At 45.4% G+C, this 18,853-nt stretch overlaps 2 protein-coding genes across 2 annotated transcripts in view; one reads left to right on the forward strand and one right to left on the reverse strand.

Moving 5' to 3' along the window:
- LOC149333393 (uncharacterized) overlaps positions 1-18,853 on the forward strand; it is an 80,541-nt gene that overhangs the window by 32,254 nt on the left and 29,434 nt on the right. The window lies entirely within an intron of this gene.
- Positions 5,814-13,583, reverse strand: LOC149333394 (uncharacterized). Its single transcript, XM_089558640.1, has 4 exons — positions 13,291-13,583; positions 11,937-12,044; positions 8,566-8,613; positions 5,814-6,297 (listed from the first exon to the last, which is right to left on the reverse strand). The coding sequence occupies exons 2-4, from the start codon at positions 11,994-11,996 to the stop codon at positions 6,073-6,075; spliced, it is 333 nt and encodes a 110-aa protein (XP_089414766.1). The 5' UTR covers positions 11,997-12,044; positions 13,291-13,583; the 3' UTR covers positions 5,814-6,072.

Genomic DNA, 18,853 nt, shown 5'->3' on the forward strand with positions numbered 1-18,853 from the left:
CGCCACTTGTCTTCAGCACTCATAGATTTTTGAACTTTTTTTTAGAAAATTCCGCTGTGTGTCTTCTACTTCCTGTCAGCTCCGATTAATGTCTTGGTGCGGGTTAGTTGTTGAATCATCCTGGAAAGCGGCGGAGCTAAGCAACAAGGACGAAACAGAGACACGAGAACACAGGACAAGTGCTGAACTTCGTTAGAATCTTCGTTCCCCCTCCATCCCTTGGATGTGCACAGAGACTGAATGCGACTTGTATTCGTTAAGTTGAAGTGCTCGTTTTAATTCCATGCCGTTCACGCGTTTTCTTAATTTCTGTACAAAGGTTTCATTTGATAACGTGAAAAGAAGTGGCCCTCCAGGAACTAGATTTTGGCATCATGTTTCTAACAATTCTTCCCTGCATTTTCATCACACACATCTAATGGCTATTACGTATCTCGAAAAAGCTTTCGATCACTTTTGTATCAAGCATTATGGAGTGGTGCACTGAGGTAAAGAGGCAATAGAAGGGCCAGAATAAGCGATAAAAATCTTGTTAGTAGAAGTGAAACTTGACTCCTCTTTAAACGACGCGCTTTCTTCGCTAAAGCTTCACGTGAACGCGACAAAATCACACCTACTTTTGTGATCCTGAGGCCAATGCAGTGTAGCATAATATTTAATTCGCTTTGATGGCATTATTTCCTTTTTAATGTGAAAGCATTTCTAGGCTATGTCGGCGGGGTCATGTCGCCAAAACGTGTCCGCAGTAGTTGTGACGTTCTCAGAAGAGGTAGCATCAAGCCAATGGTTGTGATCGATAGAAAACGGTGTCAGGATGCTGTGCAAAAACAAATTATGTTGATAGGGTGATTAGTTACTTAATTAGAGGCAAAAATGTCGAAAAAATGTCGAAATAGCTCGCACTTCGATATATTGAGTGGACGGGAAAACTCCCGTTGAAGGTAAAATAGTGGGAAAATAGGCAAAGGAGTGAAAATAAAGTTTGAAATGATTTGAAATTTATTGAGTAATAATTAATCCAACAAAAGGTTCAGTGACATAGATTAATTAATTAATTATCAGCAAAACCATTGGGCGGTTGAATAGGCTGGACGGGAATATAGTAGACGGGAAAGCAACCACGGCGCCAATTTTAAAAACAGTTAATTTTTTTACAGTTATTTTATTTTTATTTTCTCACTATAAAGTGAAATAAAGGAACCAAGGGAAAAGCCGTTCAGGCACGGCTTGAGTTGTCCCTGGCCCCACAACAAGCACTGGCAGCAGTGAGAACAGCGCAAAAACAAAGCAAAATACTCAACAATAAAAATGGAACCATACCAAGTGTTCCAAACATGCAACTTCTCAAAACATACTACATACACCAATTTAGCGCGTATCACATGGTACACAAAATAGAATAGGATTCAGTAGTTTCAACAGGTAAACATGGCAATGAAATCAGAAAGTGTCAGTTTAGTAATGTCGATACCGTGATTTATATAGTCCTTTAGCATCCGTGGTAACTGATCGCGCAGCATTTGTCGACCGTAATTAGTCCGGCAGGTAGATATTTTCCAAAATGGAGCAGACCTTGTGGTGTATACTGGATCGGCTAAGCATAGTATGGCAATGTCAGTTAGGCAATTGTTTCCGCGCTTTTGACTAATATGTTCTCGTGATAACCTAAACCTATATAGCTCACAAACTCTAAGTATATTGAACTGTTTAAAAACTGAGCGGTAGATTGCGGGAATGGTACGTTAGCAATAATGCGTAGAAAGTTCTTTTGTGCTATTAATAACTTGTTTAGATTACCGTCTGTGGTTGTGCCCCACACTAGAAATGAATAATTTAAGTAGGATGCGAACAGAGATTAACTTCACTCTCTCAGGTAAAAGACGTCTGCTTCGATTTACTATCTCTATCGTACTGCTTAGCCTGTTCAGCATAGAATTTACATGATCATCCCATTGCAGGTGTTCGGAAAAATATACTCCAAGAACTTTAACGCACTGCATGATTTCTTTCTTTGAAGATTTAAATATTAAGTCAGTAGTCATGGTCACTTGTTTGCCTCTAGGTTGAAAAATTATTGCTTTTGTTTTTGTAGCATTAGCATTTAGGTGGTTATTTCTCGTCCATATATCTAACGCTCGCAGGACATCATTTGCTTTTACAATTGCGTCATTGACATTTCGAGAGGCAGTAAATATACTGGTGTCGTCAGCATAAAGAATAAATTTAGTTTCTGAAGCTATATTAACCAGATAATTTATGTACAAAATAAAAAGCAAAGGACCAAAAATGTTACCCTGTGGGACGCCGGATATGATTTGCTTCTTGCTCGATACCAAAGTGTTAACAGAAATAAACTGACACCTATATGAAAGGTAGCTTTTTAACAAAGTAAGCGGAAGCCCACGGATGCCATAATGCTGTAATTTTTCGAAGAGAATGTTATGATGAATATAATCAAATGCCTGAGTGAAGTCAGCAAAAACACCTACAACAGCTTGTTTTATCTCGAAATTGTGCTAAATATACTCATTTTGATCCAGAAGTTCCAAATCTGTAGACCGGGTCTTTTGGAAACCGTACCGGGATGTTGTTATAATGCTATGTAAAAACCAAAATGGTTTACAGCGATGCAAGAAGGTATAACCAGAGTAAATAAAACGATCTCTAATTAAAGTATAAGATAATTACGCTAATTCAGTAGTTAAATGAATTAACAAACAAAACGAAAAGTATAAATAGAAGCGACTAGTGCCGAGGAGGCGTCAAAGCTTTCACATTCTCCCAATGCGGGTCGGCGCAGTGATCTCTTATTTTTGTTTCTGCGGCGGAGTCGGCGCGTTAGCATGCATCGCATACTGTAATATCTGCATGCAGACACCCTGATCAAAGGCGTAGTGGGTCTCACCCAACAAAGCAGAAAAATATCCAGCGCATATATTTAATGGCGGCTAATGACACAGCGTCGCGCCGTTCGCCAGAGGACGGCCTCTGTGAAAACACACGGAGAGCATACCGTAAGCGCGACTGTGGACCCTTGTGTTTCGCTTGGGTCGCGGTAATGGTTTCTCCGCTGGGTCTAGTGGACCCAAGAGCGCGTTGCAAGCCAGAGATAATGAGTTCCTTCTTCAAACAGCCTACGAAGAAGCAAATATGGGAGAGAGAACTTTATTAACATACATCCGGCGATTGTAAGCAAATAATAAGTGACAAGTGTACTTTTTGTCGTTTACGGAGTTTTTCTGTAGGTGTATGGTGCCCGCAATGACTCTTCAATTCAGAAACAAAAAGAAATGAACGTCCTTAGTACATACTTTTTGTTTCATATTGCTGGTGGTGTACGCTATTCGATCATTAATGAGCGAACGAAAGGGAAAACATAGACTTACTAGTAGTTCATCTAGAACGACAGCAGAATACAAGAAAATGTGGTCAAAGGCTCCATAAATATAGAGGGTGTTGGACCTAAGACTTTACACAATTTTTTTAAAAATAGGCTTTTCGATTTAGAAGAGCTGTTTAATAGGCATAGCATGGTCATAGGTGTAGTACATCAGAATACAGATAAGAAGTGCTAACTAGCAGGCTGGTTCACCAGTATTGAAAAGGTTACTGTTTAACTGTATTTGTTAGGCTCCTTAATTACTAACAGGCGTGTAGCCCACAGAAAGGAATATCCATGTCAGTTTATAGAATTTCGAAAGTGCAGTTACACTCGGCGCTTCGCGCCAAAATACAATGCGCTTTCGAAAAGCTTGCAGTCAAAGCAACCTTTCCAGTGCATGTAACTTGTTGAAATAGACAAATTTGTTGGGCCACCACTCCGAGGATAACCACGTTTTGGAAATTCTAAAAACTGACATGGATATCACTTACGGTGGGCAACCCGCCTCTCAATAATTAAGGAGCGTAACGGTAATAGTGAAAAAGTTAACCATTCAGTATTAGTTGACCAGCATGCTAGTTAGAACGTCTTAGCTGCATTCTGATATACTACACCGCTGGCAGTGCTAGGCCGAAAAAAGCGATTTCTAACTCAAAGAGTATTTTTAAAGATTGTGTAAAGCCTGAAGTGAAACACCTTGTATATCTCTCCCTATTATAATTCCAAAATCGGCCATCAGGATCCGCGCCGAGCGGCATATCCATCAGCTTTCCTCGATTGTTTCGATTCTGTTCAAAATGACCTCAGCCCTGCCTGCTTGGACCAGCCTTTAGATTAAGCACATTTTTATAAACTGATCAATAATAATTCACAAAGGAAGCTAACGTACACAGAAGCGCATCTTTCCGCCCTAGTTTATACCCCTCAATATCAAGGCTTACGTTGTTCACACGCGGTTGCCAAAAATTCCTAAATTCCCCTTGCTGCGACCGCTTGGGATAGTTTATAAATATACCCAGCCTGCCCTCCGCGACGAACGGTCCGTGTCTCGGCGCCCCAAAATTGGCATTTCAGCGTCAAGAATAATGGCGGGCAGATTAGCATTGCTAAGCACAAAAGATTGTGCGAAGGCAGGGTTTTTCGCAGCTGGACACCAGCGCCACGTACCTCCAAGCGCGACTGAGGTGTCCACTGATGGAGCCAGCTATGTGCCTTTCCTTTTCTCAAAATCAACGGATTCATTCCGCTGGTTTTGAGAAAAGCAAAGGCGCATAACGGCCTCTGTTGATAGGGACGCCACCGCCTACTCAGCGCGTTCAAAAGGGGAAACAGCCGCCATCGCACTTGCTCTGGCCCACTCCACCATTGACAAAAACGTAACTGAAATTTGCACAGACTCCAAGGCCGCGTACCGCCATTGCCTAAAGGGCGTGGCGACGCCGGCAACACATCGTATTCTTACCACGGCCACCTCTCTCGACCGAACGGTTACTCTGTCGTGGGTCCCTGGGCATGCCTCGATCCCCGATAATGAGCGCGTTCATGCGCTGGCCTGAGAACTCTCCTCCGGGACCCCGGATGATCAGGCACCCAACCCTGTGCAAGAGGCCTCGTCGGTCCTGTATACATATCATCAAATCACAACATTCTACAGACTCAGCCGCATGACACTGCCACCACCCCACAGTACCTTGTCGCCCTCATCCAGCGCCACATGACGACAATTACAGACAGGCTGTTTCATTTCCCCCCACCGTCTCTCATGCTTTCACCCCACCTTTCCTCCTGATTGCACCACCTGTGGCATGCCCAGATTCACACTTTTCCACTACCTTTGGGAATGTCCTTCCCCAAAGGCAGTGCCCCCCATCCCCAATCCCACTCATTCTTCCTGGGATGCTGCTTTACGGACCGCTCAGCCCGCCGGCCAGAAATGGCTTGTGGATCGGGCTTTACGTGAAGCACAAGCCCGACTCCTGGACCAGTAGGGGACCACCCTTAAAGATCTATTTTGTGTAATAAAGTTGTTTTCATCCATCCAGCGCGTTAGGCATTCATGACCTAGTGAGCCAGTTACACTTGCTACTTGTAGGCTTGACGCACAGGCACCGCTGAAGCCCGTAAAGTTGATTCGTTGGTATTGGTTTATGGGGTTTAACGTACCAAAGCGATTCAGGCTATAAGGGACGGCGTCAAACGTCATGACGTCAAACCAAGCATAACTACAGCTTTTCGCTTGTATATCCAGGCTTAACCACCCTATTGAAAATATTGAGCGTGAATTCTGCGTGCCTATCTTTGCGTGTTTATTGCCACGCAAAATGCGACGATTGAACGAGGTCGCAGAACGCGAGACATATTTCACATAATTTGCGCAAGCTGAGCAAGCTCGCAAACGCGAGACATCTCTCACGTAAATGCGCAAGCCACGTAAGGCTCGTACAGCAGGAGACATCCTCGCGTAATATGCGCAAGCCGGGTGAGGCTTCCAGAATGTCCGAGAGCCAAGGGTGAGTCCCAGAATGTTCAAGAGCCGAGTCTGGCTCACAGAGCACTAGACAGTGTCTAATGGAGTTACCATCATGATGCCGATAATACCTTGCATGGCTGCAAGGCTCCTACATCACTGCTCAACACGGTACGCTAATGTACTGCATTAAGGCCTCCTCATCTGTCTGTCACTGCCTCATTCAGCATGCATGTTGTGAGATAACAAGCTTTGCAGAAACGGTGCTTCGTGGGATGGTTCTCATGTGTGTAGCATGCTTGCAAAAGGACATAGATAAGGTCACCTTAACTGGCTTTATTAATGCCACATCCCTCATGATGGGTGCCACACAGTGGCTAAACAATTTCTTCAGTTTCTCCAAGTCCAGCAGGTTGGCGTCTTGATAGAGGTTCTCACTATGCAGCACCTGCAAAAAGGTAGGAGTATATGCAAAAAAATTCAGTTAATCTGTTTTCTGGAAATTCCAGAAAAGGGCACAAGTACTTCTTCCATTAATGAACTAATGATGATTTCGAAAAGTTTCAGGTTTGAAATACAGACACTGGAAAACCCGACTCAAGCACGCAGACTGCTCAGCATCAAACCTGCACAAAATCTAATAACCGTGTCACACAGGCATTTTGAAGGCTTTCAAATGGCTATTAACTCAGTGGCACTTGAATACAGCTAAATGGGCATTTCCAATAGCCACTGAGTCCCTAGAACAGTGTGGACATCTATTAAGATTTTGAAGGCTTTTCAGTGGTAGAAATTTGCACTCAGACATGGAGCACTCGCAACTATACACGAAGGAATAAAATCAAAGCAATTTAATCGCTCAAAGAATACTCAACATGAAATGTACAACTTATTTCACTAAAAAAAAAGAAGGCTAGCCACAAAACACTGCAGCAAGCATATTATCACTGTTGCCAATAGCACAAAAACAATGAATACCACCTTTTCAAAACTGTGTGAGCGCTACAACAGCTTCCCAGCAAAATTATCAACTGTGACAGTGGCGCCACAGCAGCTTGGTGCCAGATGATGAAATATCTCTACGGCGATCAAGTATTCTGTGTAGCAGTGGCATAACTCCCGAGTTGAAGTGCAAATCTCGAAGCTCAATCTCCCACCTCAACTGTTATCTTTAAATACATATTTAAATTCATTGGAGCGTGCTGCAGAAGTAGGTGGTCAGATCATTCGAGAGGATACCTGCAAGCTATCTCAGGAGACGAAAGATCTGATGAAGAAACGCCAAAGCATGAGGACGTCTAACTTCAGAGATAGAATAGAACTATGAGATCTATCGAAGTTATTTATAAGTGCAAGGTAGCCAACATAAGAAAGTTTAACATGGAGAAAACCTAGCATGCTCTAAAGCATGGAGGTAGCCTAAAATCAGTGAAGAGAAAACTAATCACAGGTAAAAACCAGATGTATGCGCTAAAAGACAAAGAGGGCAATGTCATAAGCAATATGGATAAGATAGTTAAAGTAGCCGAAGAGTTCTGCACAAATCTCTACAGTAGTGAATGTAATCAGAATGTTACGGAGAGAGGCAGTAGAGCATAGCAATGGGACATCCCGCCAGTAACGAGGGAGGAAGTAAAGAAAGCCTCAGGAGCAATGCAAAGGGGCAAAGCAGCTGGTGAGGATCAGGTAACAGCAGATTTGTTGAAGGACGGAGGAGAGATTGTGCTAGAGAAACTAGCCACCCTGTACACGCTTGCCTCGTGACCACGAGCGTATCAGGATCTTGGAAGAATGCGAACATTATTTTAATTCATAAGAAAGAAGATGTCAAGGACTTGAAGATTTACAGACCGATCAGCTTACTATCGATTGCCTACAAGGTATTTACTAAGGTAATCACTAATAGAGTCAGGACAATCTTCGAATTCAATCAACCAAATGATCAGGCAGGCTTTCGTAAAGGATACTCAACAAGAGACCACATTCATGCAATCAATCAGGTGATAGAGAAATGGGCAGAATATAACCAACCCCAATTATAGCCTTCATTGACTACCAGACAGCAATTGACTCGGTGGAACCACAGCTGCCATGCAGGCATTGTGGAATCAGGGTGTAGAAGAGTGTTATGTGAAAATATTGGAAGATATTTATAACGACTGCACAGCTACCATAGTTCTCCATAAGGTCAGCAATAAAATTCCTCTATATTCCGAGTTTTCTAACACCACCATCATTTTTTGGCACCGTGACCATATCATACAAGAATGTGAGACCTACTGCATACCTAAAGAAAATATGTGTGTAAGCCAAGCATCAGCCGTTGTATGCAATAAGAAGTCTAAGTGAAAAAGATTCGATGTAAATTAGAGAAAGCCTTGCCATTTTTGTACTTCTGCTTCTATGACTGCTTGCTGGATTTTTTTCTTTAGTTGGAAGCATTCTTCCATCCCTTATCTCTATACACTATTCCTCTGCCAAATGACTGAGTAACCCAAATAGCAATTCCTAAGTAGGGAGGGGGCCTTCCACAGTGACCACACAGGGGCCTTCAAGTTCTTGCAGCAATCGAAACATCCCTTTGTAACACTGGCCTTGAATGCACCACTATACTTTTGTGGCAGGCCAAATACTTATACAATTTATGTTTTAAAACCACACAGAAATCCACAACTGCCATTATGAAAACAACCTAGGAATGTAACCATAAGCGTACCTGGCCAGCATGATCAGCATGGAAAGGCGCCCAGCTTGTGTGCAGCTCCTAAAATGAAAGCAAATTCACATGATTAATTGCAATTTCCACAGAGACATTCTTGAAAAATCATGTTTTTGCACCACTCAGCCTCAAGCCTGCCTTCTTGCTCCTGCAGCAATGAGGCAAATCTGAGCACAGCTTGGGGTGAGCTGGTGGTATCACATTACGCACCTGACACTACATGCATCAATCCATTTGTGTGATTGAATTTCAGAATGGCGAAAAAGACACACACACAGGAAAAAATGGTGGGTGGATGAGATTAAGAAGTTTGTGGGGATAAAGTGGCCGCAAGTGGCAAAGGACAGGGTTAATTGGAAAGACATGGGAGAGGCATTTGCCCTGCAGTGGGTGTAGTCAGGCTGCTGCTGCTGCTGCTGCTGCTGATGATGATGATCACAGCCTGAGCACACCTACAAAGTAAAACTGTGATCTCGACCCAGCAGCACTTTACTGTGTTGAAAGAGAACAGGTACAATTGAATTACTGCATTACCTTGTTATTATAATTAAAAAGTACAGGGCTCTAAGGACTTCCTAATTTACATCGAAACGAATGGGTTACAGTGAACTTTCACGGATTACACTAACAGGCACTGAAAATCCAACACAGCTGCCCAAGAGAATATAGGCAGCCGCGCTAGCCTTCTTTTGCGCTATGCTACCTGATACCAGATTAAAATTCCAGAGCAATTTACTCATACTCTAGCACTGGGATACGTTATGCCCCAGACTGATGCAGCTGTCTTACTAAAGGCAGAGAAGCTTTCAGTGTGGGTCATGTGTGCTGTGGCGTGAACACATGCACAGCATCGCCTGCTACCATTCAAGTCCTCTGTGTACACAAATGCAGGTGCAATAGAAAACCCACATCACAAATTTGGCTAGTCTGGTCGGCCAAGCATGGGCCAGCTGATAGCACGAAGCAGCAGGTGCGACACATACCATCATCATCAGCCTGACTAGGCCCACTGCAGGGCAAAGGACTCACCCATGTCTCCACATTAACCCTGTCCTTTGCTAGGTGTGGCCACCATATCCCCGCAAACTTCTTAATCTCATCCGCCCATCTAACTTTCTGCCGTCCCCTGCTACGCTTGACTTCTCTTGGAATCCACTCCATTACCCTTAAGGACCAGCGGTTATGTTGTCTTCCCATTACAAGCCCCGCACAGGCCCGTTTCTTCCTCTTAATTTCAAGTAGCATGTTATTAACCCGCGTTTGTTCCCTCACCCACTCCGCCCCCTTTTGGTCTCTTAATGTTAGACTTATCATTTTTCTTTCCATAGCTCACTTTGCTGTCCTTATCGTTTGGCATGTGTTTTTTTCTTTGTAATAAGGCATAAAGTATTATACACGGATTACCACATGGCATCCTCCTATGACCGCTAAATAATTTATAATCAAATTTCTTTCTCCTGCTGTATTTGTTTCGGTTTCAACAGCTGAATGATGGCTGTGACGTCAAAGCGAGGTTATTGGTCACGTGAGGCATGAAAAACTGCAATACAATTGGTACTTCTGGCTCTTAAGGAATGCTGGCGTCAGCGCTGTAGCAAATTAAAATGACGAAGCAGCGATTATAAGTGCAGTTTTCCCACGCCTCACATGACCTATAACCTCTCTTTGATGTCATAGCCATAGTCAAATTGTTCACCTAAACAGGATGGCAGAAAAAGTTGATTATAAATTATTTAGCGGTCTCACGCGAATACCAGATGGTGATTCATGCATAGTAGTGTCTTCCGCACCATTATAGAGAAGAAAACATGCCACCAAGATTAGGTGTCTATACTCTTTTAAGCTGAACTCTCTTCATTAGCCTCCAAGTTTCTGTCCCAAAAGTGAGAAACATGCAGGCTAAAGAAAAGATTTCAGCTTAATTAAGTACCAAAGTGGCTCTAATTACACGATGAAGCGGAAAAACTCTTGACACTTGAACAGAGAACAAATAGGAATTCCAACAAAATTTTAGATTCTTGTAAGGCTATCAAGCATTTCTGAATATTGTAAACTGCACTTTCACACATACAGTGCGCATGTATGCCAAGCTCACATTCAGTAGCTCTGTTTACCGGCTGTAATTATCACGGTCTGAGCTCAGTTACAGATTTAAAACCAGCCAAAAGATGCAACACAGGAAAAGAGAAGAAAACAGGTTGGACTATCAATTGAATTTTTTGTGAAGGAAAAGAAGGCTCGCATGAAGATGCGCCACACATGACCCACACCAGCGAAAGGCAGGACAACAAATAACTGTCACTGATATACAAGCACGTCATCTAAAAGAGAAAATTCTTTCCGTTGAAGATTGACTAATGGCTTCGCTACTCATACAACCGTTGCCTTGGAGATATGCATCAAATACCTTACAGATTTGTTTACCACTTCTATACACCACTGAAGTGTCACAGAAATCAGGCGTACACACTGATGGGTCATCTTATAATTTACACTCACGACATTGGCACTGTAGTGCCAGATTAGAAGCTGCCTTCCCCCTAACAAGTTAGTGCTCACTCAGGAACACATTAAAGACACCTGCACATATCCCTGAAGTAGTTTCTTGCACAAGCTAGCGGAATGTGATAAACCACTTCCTGCAAGTCCTGAACCTAGTTTTATGGGATACCATACTGCTATCCCGGTTTTAACAGCAGCGCAAAGGCCATCAACACAATGATTGGCGCAAAAATTACATTTAAAAATTTTCCCGCCACTCGATTTGAACTCATGAAGTCTACAGAAAGGACTCCATGATAACCGTTCTGAGGTGAATGGCAGTTCAGCCTAGCCTCTGGAATCTGTGCCAAAAAAAAACCGGAGTCAGCGCATCGCAATTTACTTCCGAAATCAGCCGGTGCTGATGAAAATTGTATGTTTTGCTTCCTCTGGCTTATAAAGCTCCACTTTCAGAAAAAGTGTCGTCTTTGTGGTTAGGATGCAGAACTTCATCATCACAGGTCAACTTCAGCTTGCCATCAGTGTCCCTTTAATGCCTCAAAGTTGAACAATAGCTCCATTCATAGAGGAGGGCTGTGGATAAATTTCGACCACCAAAGATTCTTTAACATGCACTGACATTGCATAACACACGAGCAAATATGCATTTCGCCTTGTCGAAACGAAGCCACCACAATTCAATCCCGCGTCTTTGGGCTCAGTAGCCGAACACCAATGCAGTAGGCCACAGCAGCAGGTGAAAAGCAAAAGAGAGCCCTTAATAGGCAACCTAACTTGCGAAAATCAACATAACGAGGGGTCACACAAGTAGCAGTGGACTAGGAAAATAAAAGCTACTTGTGTCGGAAGATGTCTTCAGTGCTTACCTCAAAAGCCTGCTTGCTTGCTGGGCATCCTAGCACCAAGTGAAAGGCTGGCACAGCCATACTGGAGAGCTTGGAAGAGGCATTGCTGGTAAAGCTATGTGGAGATTGCTGCAAGGTAAATAGACACATTTAACAGCAGCACAGTGCAAAAAATGGACTAGAATCAAGCATGTAAGGCAAAGTGCAAGGCACAAAAAGGAGCCGGTCGCAGAATGGAACACAACTGTTTAACCACATTTCGAAGTGGGCCAGGCAACAAGAAATTCATAACCACGGCAGTCATTCACAAGCTAGCCTCAGACGAGACATCACTTGCATATCGATATCCAGCATCGTTTCTACAATACATGCCACCATTCAAAAGAACAGACCACAGCAGAACGATATTTTCAGTAGAAGGCTGGTTTGCTTCAAATTCTGCATGCGTCCCTCAATTTGAAATCTGGCATGATTAGCACTGATTTCACATTCTCACAGGTATGATGAATTAATAGTGCCAATTGCAGAAAAACCACACTTTTTCCTTTAACATCAAATAAGGTATTGGAGAGGTACCTCAGCATATTTAAGTCAAAGTCAGATTTATTTGCGCCATTGGTTATAATCATGAAACAATCAAGTTTATTCTTCGTACCTATTAAAGGCTCAATTACCCTTAAATTTCACTGCAACTTCGGGATTTAGGGCAAATGGAGCTAGGGCACCTGTGTGCATTTTGCAGTTGTTTGTACCATTTCAGCTCCGAGCCAAAGTATGAAAAAGCGAATGCCAAAATAGAAGCGGAAAACTTCAGAGCAATTTGTTTTTATCTCACCGTTCTGCTATTCAAGGCTCGACTATAAGTACGAACGCAGCTGGATCATATGCAGCTTCGTACCTTAAATACACAATTTATAAAAGTACAAGTGAAATACAAGTGAAAGAGGAGGAAGCTCAATCCTAACGCATACAGCTGAATCGTAGTCTACGTAGTTAAACTGCTCGAGCGCTGTTACTCCAATTACAGCGTAACATGCGGCGAGAATGTAAAGCCCGGGCCGAAGAACTATTGGTGGGCACATATTCCATTCTCGGCGAGAGATGAATGGCAGTACGGCGGCAGTACGGCGCCGATATCGTGCACCCCGCGATCGGATCAGCTGTGCATATTTGCATGGCATACTGACCATGACCGTGTAACCACTGACACTACACGCGCATTCATGCCCGTGTGCCGCCAGCAAACAACCTTTCAGCGCTGCGTGCTGCCGCGATAGGCACTGCGTCTTCGCGTCTCTGTACTAGCTGTGTTGACGTGGCCAGTTGTGCGCAAAGGCTTTGAAATAATGAACAGGTTCGAAGAAAATTAACTTACCCCCAAGATGCGAGATGTCACCCGGGTAGTGGTCTCCCACCAGCTGCTGCGCCATGGAGGAAATGAGCCCCACCGTCAGCATAGCGTTTCCAGTGAAGGCGCGCAAAGGACGACGCGCTATCCGTCGAGCCCGCTGAGCCCGCTATAAACACAGGTTTACTCAGCACCTTACCACGTTTTCGTACATCGCACCAGCGAATTTCACTGCTGTCGGCACATCACATATCGGAAGAGTGACAAATGCTCATTCCAGCGATGGTTCATGCCCTCGGCACCACAAAGGACCACGACAAACGTAGTAACACTGACCGCCATGCTGTCCCTCCCCAGACGCTGCGTTCGTTGGCTAGCGCTTCGGCCAGTTCCGGCTTCCTTCGGCCCGTTTAGAAAGGCATCGCCTCCAGGCATTCCTCCAGGTCGTCTCTTTCGGGCTCTATGCTTTTGGGCAGTGCGATAGCAAAGGACTAAAACCAAATGAAACTTTCGTTACAAAAATAACTAAGTTCTTGTGCACATATTAGCATTAAAAACTTGAGAAATTTGTGACGCATGGACGCATTAATATGCGTGTCGGTACATTCGTGCGTGCGTGCGTGCGTGAGTGGGCATGGTCTAGCGCGTCAAATCCAAAGCCTATCCGACATGCTGCATGGTTTCTGAGATCACCGCCGTGAGCTTCGCTTGTTTTCTTGTGCTGCTGCTGGGCGTTCTTGCGCGCCGCTGTTACTGTGCTGGAATCGCAAAAGAAGAAGGATTACCGGTGTGTGCTGCCGGTGGGCGCGCTCTCATCCAAGAGTGGTAGCAGCTCCCAATTAAGCGATCCGTCGGGGCATATGTGTTATGGATGTCTGGTCGACAACGATAATGAGGTCAGCAGTGCGGTGCCGTCGTTTGATGAGTCGCACCTTTCGGCCTATTGCACTGCTAACTTCGTTGCAAAAATGCCTGGCTCATAAGCAGCGACAGTGGCCATTGTTTCTGTGGTGTGTTTCGATTACAAGACGGCGCCCTTCTACAGTGTGGCTTCCTTGGAAACTTAGTCGGCGGTGTGCCTGCAACGCCTATCGCTGTCAGCTCAAACTGACCGCCTGCGAGCGCTGCCTTCTTTTGCGATGTGAACGGTGACGGGACACTTACTGCCTGTGGCCGGAGCTTATAGCAAAAGCGAAGAGTGTTTTGTGTGAAGGTTTGACGAAGTGCGTGTGTCAGCTGGACCCTTAAGGCTGGTTCACATGCAAGCGATTGAGCGAACAGAGCGACCAGCGGCGCGGCGCTGCGACGCCTTTCGCAAGGTTCCGTTTCACATGGGTCGTTCCAAAGCGTTTACTGCCGCTGCGAATCCCAGTGTTGCTGACAAAGAATACGAGCTCGTGGCTGGTTTCGGTGGTTTGCAACCATCAACATGGGCAATGTTTATGCATTATTTTGCCAGAAATGCTCAAATTTTATTAAGAAATAAAAAATTCTTATTTTTTAAATATCAATTATTTCTTACTTTGATGCCGATAATATCTTTTTTTTCTCAAGTTCGTACGTACGTGCGGTGTAACCGCCGGGGCGCCGGCGTTGAATGCTTTCTTTTGCAAACATGGACGCTCACGCAGCCGGAGGTGCGGACGGTGGAGCAGACGTTGAGTCGTCCGAAATGGATGTATGCGACACTTTTCACTCATCGTACACCCATCTCCTCTTGCTAGAGCAATACTGTTTGTTAAAAAAAAAAAAAGGCTTTGCTGGAGCTCCCAGTGCCGCGGCGCTGGTGGGTGAGGCCCGTCTGGGAGAACCGCAAGCAAGAGTCGGAGTACTACACCGCGGTGAGTTATACGTTGCAGTTTTGCCTGATACTGGTGCCTTAAACTCCGAAGTTTTCTTCACAGATGCCACTACTTATGAGCGGGGACAAAGAGTACTTTCAGAAGTACTATAAGATGTCCCCAAACAAGTTTGAGGAACTACACGCCCTTGTCGAGGGGCCCCTCACCAAACAGCACGTCGTACGGGAGCCGATACCATCACGCGCAAGGCTTGCCATGACACTAAGGTACTCGGAAATGCGTGTCACTGATGACTCCTTGATCAGTGCACGCGAGCGGTTATTGTTTTTGCAATCCCTTCTAGGTATTTGGCATCGGGAATGCACATCCAGGATGTTGCCATGGCCTTCCGAGTGGGCATCTCCACAGCGAAAGGCATTATCTGCGACACCTGCAAGCTGCTGTGGGAAGTTCTTCAGCCGATTTGCCTCAAGGTGTGTTGCAGCTGGATGAAATGCTCTTTCAAGCGAAGCCTGCTGTGCTCACTGGGACCTTTTGACTGTTAATGCTACCATTCACTAACATTGCCTCCATCGTTTTCATTGATATTTTGTTATTGTTTTCATTGTTCATTTTCATATCTCACTGCACCAGTGTACAATGCCTGTGGCTGTTAGTCGGCACCTCGTAATGAACAAACAATTAAAATTTGCTTCTTAAATTCAAAACCTTATGGACTGGTAAATGATCGAAACTTGAGCCATGGTTACTGGGGCAGCTACAAAGCGACTGCATACAGTCTTCCCAGTCAAATGCACATTTGTGAATCCCATAAAGGGAACAGAATGTTTATAATGTGTGCGGTGTGCTCGCTTAAAAATGAATGATATATTTAATGAACACTGCAGCTTACAAGTCTCCCCCCCCCCCCCCCCCCCAAAGTACTGAAAACACCTGAATAGTACACGTTGCTGTGCTTGTTTTGTACTACAGGGAAAATGGGCACAAACCAAAGGCAGGGATAGGCAAAGAAGACAGGATGAGTGCTTCTTAGCGCCTCATTGCCTTTAGTTTGTGCTCCTGCTATTTTGTCACTAAAGATACTTTCACATTTCTACTTCATTGTCACCGCAGATACCAACCACTGCTGACTGGGAGAAGGTTGCTACTGGATTCTCTGAAAAGTGGAATTTTCCGCACTGTGTTGGTGCCGTGGACGGCAAACATGTTCAAATTCAGGCCCCACCACATTCAGGCAGCCTTTATTTCAATTACAAGGTAATGTTCACACTGAAGGGTCTTTTGTCAATTACATAATTTTTCTGTGTACATAAACTCTTGTCATTTCAGGGTACATACTCTATCGTACTTATGGCTGTGGCTGACAGCAATTTGAGGTTCATCCTCATTGATGTGGGTGCCTATGGGAGACAGAGCGACGGAGGAACGCTTAGCGCATCAAGGCTGGGAAAATGCCTTGAGCGTGGCCTGCTAAATCTCCCACTACCGAAATTATTGCCAAGAACATCAACGGTGGCACCTCACGTGTTTCTTGGAGACGAGGCATTCCAGCTGCGCCCTGATTTCCTCCGACCCTACCCGGGCAGGGGCCTTGATGACGCCAAACGAATATTTAATTACAGGCTCAGCCGTGCAAGGTTTGTTGCAGTGCAAAAATTACCTACTGCATGGATTTCATCACTAGCCTGTTGGCAAAAAATGCAGATACTTTTCATGTGCGTCTGCAGTTGACAAAAATCAAAATACTCGATGTTTCATTCTTTCCAGAAGGTGCGTTGAAAACGCCTTTGGAGTGATGGCGTCCAGGTTCCGAATTTTCCGACGCGTCATCAACGTGCTTCCAGAAAATGCCGACTACATAGTCATGGCTGCGTGTGTTTTGCACAATTTTCTTGTGGATGATGACATGTATATGCCAGCGAACTATGCCGATGTGGAAGATGGCTATGGCAACGTCACTGAAGGCCAGTGGCGGGCAGCAGCTCAGGACGCAGCCACGCTGAACCTGGAGCCTCCGGTGGGGCACAACTACAGCCGTTCTGCAGCAGATACGAGAGAGTTATTTAAAGCATATTTCATGAGCAGCCAAGGAGCCGTGCCATGGCAGTGGGCATCGGCTGGGCTGCGTCGATGAAGATGACACTGCCGTGAATCTTGGTAGTGCTTGTTTGTTCATTCTGTAACGACAAAGAAGTTCCTGTTCAAGCGAAGACGGCGATGAACTTCTGACCATTGTGTTGAGCGGCATTGCCATCGCTTTGTGTGTGTGCTCGTGGTGCCCGATCTCTGTGTCTACGAGGCCTGTGTCTCTGTGTCTACCGCCGGCGCCCAGTACCTCTAACCATCCCAGTACCCATCTTACATTTGGTGGAGGTGCTGGGTAGGAATCTCCATCGTGGAGCTGTGTAGCCGCACTCTTCCCACGCTTGAAATGCCTGCACTTTCCTGCGCCGCAAGTCCCTCCCGCTGCCCTACGCTGTGCTCACTATTTCTGCTGGCCTTTCCATGCTATGGGTCTCTAACCCGTTTTCCTTTCCTACTGCTTTGCGCCATGGCGAATGTCTCGGCAGTATACAATCTATTGCTTCCATTCTCACCTGTGAGGACCCCGCCGATTCGCCTCATCTAGCCATGACTGCGCTCAGCCCTCCATCTTCTGCACCTGATTCCTCCGCTACAGACCTCTTCCTTCGCTCTATCGACACCGATCTTCCTTCCCCACAACGGACACAGCTTCTTAACCTCCTTCACCAGTTCCGCTCCTCCTTCGACTGTCATCGGAGTTCCTTGGGCCAAACTTCCACGGTCACCCATCGTGTCGACACCGGCAACCACGCACCAGTGCGGCAGCGCCCCTATCGTGTATCTGCCACCGAGCGCCATGTTATCGAAGAGCAAGTTGATAAAATGCTCCAAGACGGTGTGATCCAGCCCTCCAGTAGCCCTTGGGCTTTGCCTGTTGTGCTGGTCAAGAAGAAAGACGGCTCCATCCGATTTTGTGTCGACTACCGCCGCCTTAATAAGATTACGCGGAAGGATGTCTACCCTCTTCCGCGCATCGATGACACTTTGGACTGTTTGCAAGGGGCTGAACTATTTTCCTCCCTCGATCTTCGTTCCGGATATTGGCAGGTCTCCATGGAAGCGGCCGATCGCCCCAAAACCGCTTTTGTAACCCCCGAAGGCTTATATGAATTTACAGTTATGCCATTCGGCCTTTGTAATGCGCCTGCAACATTTGAGAGGATGATGGACACCATTTTGCAGGGATTAAAATGGAAGGTATGCCTCTGCTACCTCGACGACATCGTCGTCTTTTTTTGACACCCACCTCCATCGCCTGAGGCACGTCTTGAGCTGCCTTTCTGACGCCGGTTTGCAGCTAAACTTGAAGAAATGCCATTTTGCCGCTCGTAAACTCACTATCTTAGGGCACGTTGTCTCCAAGGAAGGCGTTTCTCCAGACCCAGCCAGACTTCGTGCGGTCGCTGCTTTTCCCAAGCCTACATCTATCAAAGAACTGCGCAGCTTCCTTGGCCTGTGTTCCTACTTTCGTAGGTTTATTCGAAACTTTGCATCGATTGCTGCCCCTTTAACACAACTCCTATCCAGCAGCTCCGACTTTTCACAGTGGTCACCCGCATGCGACAACGCGTTTTATACCTTACGCCGCATCCTCACCGCACCACCTATCCTGCGCCATTTCGACCCGACGGCCCCTACCGAGGTCCACACCGACGCCAGTGGTGTTGGTCTCGGGGCTGTACTTGCGCAGCGCAAACCTGGCT

The sequence above is a fragment of the Amblyomma mixtum genome, chromosome 8 (assembly GCF_055824585.1).
Source record: "Amblyomma mixtum isolate Tamu chromosome 8, ASM5582458v1, whole genome shotgun sequence".
NCBI lineage: Eukaryota > Metazoa > Arthropoda > Arachnida > Ixodida > Ixodidae > Amblyomma > Amblyomma mixtum.